Here is a 7,026-nt window from a genome sequence, read left to right on the forward strand (position 1 = left end):
CACGTTGACGAGCCGTTTATTTTTTGACAGGCAAACGGTTCCATATTGACTTTTTTGTGTGAAACATTAAGTCGCAAATGGAAACGACTGGAAGAAACTGTTTTGCGTAATGTACTACAAACAATCGTCCTGCTCTGGAAATCTCATAATGATATTTAAACCAAAGTTTTTGCTATCTTAAATATTCATTTTCGTTACCTTTCTGTGTTGAGGTGAAACAAAGCATTTCCCAAGCATCCAAGAGTGATTACTTATTTCCATAGCTGAAGGAAAGAGCGGTTTTTGGCTTTTTATTGGTATTCTTAAGTGCCTTGATTTGTTCTGAACTCGTTACAAAAATTCGAGTTATGTGTTTTTCATTATCGGAAAAATGATATATAGATTAGCGTTATGTGGAAATGCCATTTACTGTTATTGTTTTTCGCTTTGGGGAGGGGGTTTGTTTGCTTTGGGGGGGGGGGTCAGAGGAATTTGGGGTAAGGGATGTGGATGAGTTCATAAAGGTAAGTGGACGGGGTATTTTGTTTCCTTTGAGAAGGTAGAGGTACCCAGAACAGGAAGTAGGAAATTTTCATACGACGTTTACGCTGGTTTAAAAAAAATCACAGGACCTGGGCTGTTCAAATACATGATCAGAGAAAGTTTTGTTACTCATAATGCCATAGGTATAAAAAAGGAATTTTTTCTAAACCACAACCTCCTCATCCCGAACCCTTTTTCTGGAAACTGCACTGTCTTTCGGGGCTGCTTATTTACAACTGTAGTTAAAAAAACCAATGAAAATATGTAACATGCAGTGAAAATCATAATATTATAATTATCCTTAGAATGCGAGTTTGCGCCTCGTTAGTTAAGCACCAAAAAGCAGACGCAAATAGATATTATTTTTTGCTAAGCAGGACACCTGTGTCAGTGGTTGGGGAAACGGCGGAAAGATAGCAGAAATGACACACCATGGAAAAGAGCATGCATTCTTATGTAAGCACTCATGATATGCACAAACACTTTCCCACTTTTGGAGGATGTGCATCTGTGTGTTGGTCTGCTCTTTGGGCGGGTGTATTTGTGCGTGTGTGTGTGTGTGTGTGTGTGTGTGTGTGTGTGTGTGTGTGTGTGTGTGCGTGCGTGTGTGTGTTTGTTTGTATATGTGTATGTGTGTATTAATATCTGCAATTATGTAAGTATGTTTGTGTGTCTGTGTGTGTTGTAAACGGTTTTTTAAAATGTGTTTTACTACGCCACAGTTGACATAATTTAGATCAATTAGGAGGTATAAAGATTCGGCTCCTCTTGTGAGAGCTAAGAAGGATACAATGTACCAATGTCCTAACACAGAGAACTAGATACTCGATCGTACGATAAAAGTTCTCCCAACGCAGGAATCGAACGGGTCAGGTCTTCTGCGTGTTACGCGCGCGCACGTGTGTGTGTGTGTGTGTGTGTGTGTGTGTGTGTGTGTGTGTGTGTGTGTGTGTGTGTGTGTGTGTGTGTGTGTGTGTGTGTGTGTGTGTGTGTGTGTGTGTGTGTGTGTAAAAACAAAAGAAAGAAAAGTCAGGAAAAATAATTGACTGTCAATTGATTAAAATGATTAATTATTTCTTCCATAGGAAATAGGTACTTCAGCAAGTACAGATAAGTGCTATTTTTTAAGCACGATATCGAATCGTTTGAAAAGGAAAATAAGGTGTGGGAGCTTAGCAAATTATACTTTTTTTCCGTCAACTTCCTCAACCATAATCTTTTACGCATCCCGAAAGCCACGCTTGTGTGCTATTTCGCTACAATATTTTGAACATCCTTGCCGTTAATAGAAGACATGAGTGTTGCCAGGCACAAAAAAAGGTTTTTTTAATAGTTTTTAGTAATAGAGCTGACTGAAGACGCAGCTGAGCATGAGGCTGTAAGGCTTTCTGGAGAGGGAAAGCTTGTTTAAAGGTCCGGCTTTTTCCTTGAAATGATTTCCGCGTTGGGGGTCTTTTAAAAAATTGTAAATCCTTCTAAGATAAGCTCAGTCGAATTACCGTTTGGCTGCTCTATCTTCGGGTATTTTCAGAAAATCAGCCTTCTCTTTTATTAGTTAAGAAAAAAAAAAAAAGAAGCGTTACTTTCCCCCATTGCGTCCTAAACTGATCAAATTCGGTTATGTTGATTTTGAAGAGAACAAATAAACGTAAATGCCTTGCACGACCATTATGAATTAATCATAATAGTATAAATACATCTGATATATTTGTTTTCTTTTCTATTGGAAAGTACCCGCTATTCTTTTACTCTTTGCACTGTTTGACTCAGTGCTTGCAAACACTCTGACCTTTGCACATTGTGCTTACCAAGTAGGCCTACAAATTATGTATTTACGGCTGATAATAATATCGGCGAGGAGGATGTTAGAGCTTCCTCTGTCTTTGTGCTGCTAACGACCCGCGGTGGGAATTCTGTCTGGGTCAGGGGTGAGCACGAGGAACTCGCACGAGTTCTTCAGTCGTGCGTGGAAGTACAGAAGGGGTCACTCCACTATAAAGTTTTTGTACCTGAATTTCATGGCGAGAAAAACTTGAGTCCTCTGACAACTTAACAAAGACTTACACTGCAATTGTTTTGGGTTTGAAAAAAAAAAAAAACAACCCTAAAAACTTTGGAATTTTACTTTATGTGATATTTTTGGTAGAATTTGTTGTGTTGTTATTTGAATCTGTCGTTGTTGTTTTGTCTTGTGATAGTGTTTTATTGAGCCTCTAAGGGACCCGAAAAACTGTCTCTCCGACTTTTGAGCTAATAAAATGCCGACAAGCCAATATATAGGGTATTTGAGCTGGTTGGAGATGTTGTGTTTGGGGGAGTGGAGAGTAGGCGCGCGCGCGCGTGTGTGTGTGTGTGTGTGTGTGTGTGCGCGCGCGTGTGTGTGTGTGTGTGTGTGTGTGTGTGTGTGTGTGTGTGTGTGTGTGTGTGTGTGTGTCTGTGTGTGTGTGTGTGTGTGAGTGTGTGAGCGCGTGTGGACTTTCATGTTTGTAACTATGAGTGCTGTGTCTGTTTGTTTATTATTTTTTGTTCTTATAGGGTTTTGTATAATTATATTATGCTTTCTTCACAATTAAAATAAGTTAACCTTTGACTGGGCAGTTAGCTGTTTTTATAAAAGGAGCACACAAAGCACTACAGCCAAATTTTGTAATAATTTACTTGTACAAAATGAACAAGTGCTTAACAGTAACAGTATAGAAAATAAAGATCAGTGCAAAACCTAAAGCCACATTTATGATGTTGAATATATATCTCACAAAAAATAAAGGCAGTGCTCTCCAGTTATTCATGCTATCTGCCCTTTGCTATTTCTCTCCCAGAATTGCTCGATTGATTACCTTTCGTGCGTATCGAACTCGGTGAATCGATAACACAATAGTATTGAACATCAAAGTACATCAAAGTAAAATCTCCTTTGGTAGCCTTTGGTGTGTGGAGTCTTACTCACTTTACTTTATCCGTCCTCTTGTACCTCTAGCGCGTCGAGGGGAGAAAGAGCTTCCTGCGTCTAGCAAGTTTGATGGCCTGGCTGGGTGGGATATTGAATGTTCTCAGGGTATCCTTCATACACCCTGGATCCAGGTCTTTCTTGGTCTTCCTCTTGCTTTGTACCCTGACACTTTCTTGTAATAGGCTTTACTGGCAAGCTGGTTGGTGTGTGGAGTACAATCTCAAAATGCTCCGAACGCATTGTTTCACACTCAACATGTATCCATCGGGTTTGTTGTTGTTGTTGTTGCTGTTGTTGTTGGTGGTGGTGGTGATGGTGGTGGTGGTGGTAGTGGTGGGGGTGGGGGTGTTTATTTGCTTTGTTGTGGTCGCTGTTGTTTTTCTTGTTTTTGTTTTGTTTTTGTTTTGTTTTATTATTCAGTTTTTTTGCTTTTGAGGGGGTGGGTGAGTGCAATGTCATCTTGTTTTATATCTCTTGTTCAATGTGGCATCTTAACATTGCTTATAACATATCAATATACATTTATTTTAAAGGAATTACAATCCCACCCCCACCCCCTCCCCCATGAATTTCTTGGTCGCACACAACAAATGACAATATCATCAGCGTGTAAGAATAAAGCCATACTAATGGTCTTTGTGGTGTAAATGAGAGGCTCTCGCGTCTCCTAGACAAGACATGAGTTCGATTCCCGAGCGGGGTAGTTTCTTTTTAAAGTAATGATTTTACAAATTATGGAGTATGTCCGTTTGTCTGCTGCTTGTTGTATCCCTCTCAACCCGACTAAACTTGGCCCTGACAGCCTCGTAGGTCAAAACAGTCCATCTTCCAGTTGTGTCGTTGGCAGCGTAAACACTGACGTACAGTTAAAGAGAAACCTTAGATTGTTCATTATATAAAGGGCTTCTGCGCGATAACGGTGCTTCACGAACCTGCCTAACGTTAATCATCATAATATAATATACCTGGTAAATAGAATAATTGTGAGTTTGGTTTCGTATTGCCTGCTCAGCAGATGTTGACGAAAGAAAGGAGTTGACCTATAGATGATTGTGGTGCAACCACACGAGAATGTTTTCCTTACTTTAACGTTATTATTACAAGACATGTCTGGCTAGAAGAGAAAAGTCAGTCAACAAAGTCGGGTGGGAGTTAGGCATTTGGTTGGAGGGGGGGGGGGCGGCAATACTTGAGCCAAAGTAAACTTCTGACAATAATATGGATTGGAAAGAAACCATACTTTTACCGTATAATGGGTTTGTGCGGGATAAAAGAAGTGTCCCAGACCAGCTCACAATGCAAGGAAAAATCATAAAATGATTATCAGGAATAATTTAGTTTTGTACTGCCTGCTTAGATGTTGACAGAAGGAATGAGGGAACCAAGGGATAGTTGTTGTGCAGTCACGCGAGAATGTTTGTCTTACCTTAAACTCATTAAGACACGAAGGGTCTGGAAAGAGAGTAAAGGTCAGCCGAAAAAGCAGAGATGCCTAGGAGGGGAGGGGGTGTTGAAAGCAATACACAAGGAAATGTGGTTTTGCTGAAAGAAGGGTTAATAGCAGCTTGTGAGTAATTAGTAACCACTTGTCCTAGGAGGGAGATAAACAGTTTTATGCACTCTGAAAAGAGTCGTATCCTTTTTTTCTTTTTTCTTTCTTTCTTTCTTTCTTTCTTTCTAAAGCTGGCCTTCTCCGGAGAGCGGCAGCCTGCCGCTTGCGGTCAGATATTGTGACGACCTCTTTGAGTTCGGTCCGTTGCACATCTGGTCAGGGCCGGGTATTGTCTTGCAGCAGCGATTCGCGATGAAGAGTCGTATCTCACTACAGTTTATACCCAGAAGTACGATATATTGAAGAGGTCTTAGACAACTGAACAGATAAATCAAGTACAGCAGAAAATCAATAAATAAGCGAAAGGCAAAACATCATGTTGTAAAATGATGGTCAAGTAGCCTAGAGATTGCTATCGGTCAAATGTGTTGGTTGAAAGCAATTTACGGGAAAATAACACTGGAAATTACAAAATCGTGCGCGAAAATAGTCTGTTTTATGCACGCACGCGTGCGCAGGCGCACACGCACACGCACACACACGCACGCACGCACACACACACACACACACACACACACACACACACAAACATACACACACAAAGCTTCATTTGCCTCCACCGTCTAGTAGAAATGTTCACGTCGGTGGCACTCCGTGCTATGGGACTCTAATACTAATAGGCCATATATGTGTTGGCTTCCACGGTGCACATGCAGTGACAATCTCTTTGTTATACAAAAAGTAATCTCACATTTACACAACTTTGGTCCGACGGTGTGTCCTTGGGAAAGGCACTTTACAAGAATTTTCCATTTGGCTCGGTCCTTTCGGAGACGGACGTTAAACTCGGAGGTTCTGCCTCTTAAATGGTCGCTTTTAAGGACAAGTGAGCTAACCCAAATGTCGCAGGTTTTCAGAAATCTTGACCAACACCAAAAGTGGGCATTGCCCGACCTATAGGAGAAGTTTGGCTTCAATGGTGTGTATATTTGTTAGGTTATAGAGAAAACTCTCCTTGTCTTTTAAAGAATTTGAACAAGGGGCAAAAAAGTTACCTTCGATTTTCTCAAAACAGCATTTTTCGGGATAGCCCCCTTGTGCTTAAAATCGACCAAATAGCCCAATAGTATTGATAGAAGCGCTAAACCTATGCCATTTGAATTTGACTTTTTTTTTTACACAACAGGTTCTTTACTAATGTCTTCCTCTTCCTTTGGACTGTTCCAGGACTACTCGCTGACCGTGTTCCTCCGTCAAATATGGACTGACCCCAGGCTTCGCTTTGCCCACGGTCCCCACGACAACGACTCGACTGTCTCGCCTCACGATGAGCTGATCCGACACTCCCTCGACCGTCTGGAGCTGGACTCGAGGGTTACGGATCAAGTGAGTAGGCCTACTTCTTAAAGGGCGATGCCCGCTTCAGATCTAGCTGTTAAAGAAGAAGAGCGCACCATACAGTTCCTTACAGATATTGCATTGTAAATTTTACACTCGACAACCAGCCGGTACCTATGATATAATAGTTATACCCAGCAGTGCACATTGCGCAAATTTTCGCCAGATCCCTATTTGATACAGGTTTAGTTCAATTGACCGCCGTCATAATTCGTATTTCTTCATGGAGGGCAAAACCTATCATTTCTGGCACGGTTTGATCATATACCGCAAAATCAAATAGGCCTACAGTCCTTTCTAGTTAGACGATACGGCCCACAGCTATGTACAATGCTACTGTGCACATGGTAGATGTAAATCTTTTGTTTCCGCATGAAATGCAATAGGCCCAAACGAACGTTATCTTTCTTTTTCTTCATTTTTGTTGACTTTCAAATAATAAAATATACACCCTACAAACACTGTTTATAAGTCATAGTGTGATATCATCATGATCATAATCATCATAGTTCTTGTCGTCTTTTTCTTGAACTTGTCCTTCCTCCTCCTCCCTGGAGTGAGCCCACGTTTATGTACGTCCTACACACACACACACATACACACA

General features: G+C 41.0%; 1 protein-coding gene across 1 annotated transcript in view; it reads left to right on the forward strand.

The window, feature by feature from the left end:
• Positions 1-7,026, forward strand: part of LOC101847667 (glycine receptor subunit alpha-3) — a gene marked incomplete in the record, with an annotated part of 42,683 nt that overhangs the window by 23,314 nt on the left and 12,343 nt on the right. The window contains 1 exon segment of the mRNA XM_013083972.2: positions 6,252-6,410. Coding sequence (XP_012939426.1) covers positions 6,252-6,410 — 159 coding nt within the window.

This window comes from Aplysia californica, unplaced genomic scaffold, assembly GCF_000002075.1.
Source record: "Aplysia californica isolate F4 #8 unplaced genomic scaffold, AplCal3.0 scaffold00265, whole genome shotgun sequence".
Classification (NCBI taxonomy): Eukaryota; Metazoa; Mollusca; class Gastropoda; order Aplysiida; family Aplysiidae; genus Aplysia; species Aplysia californica.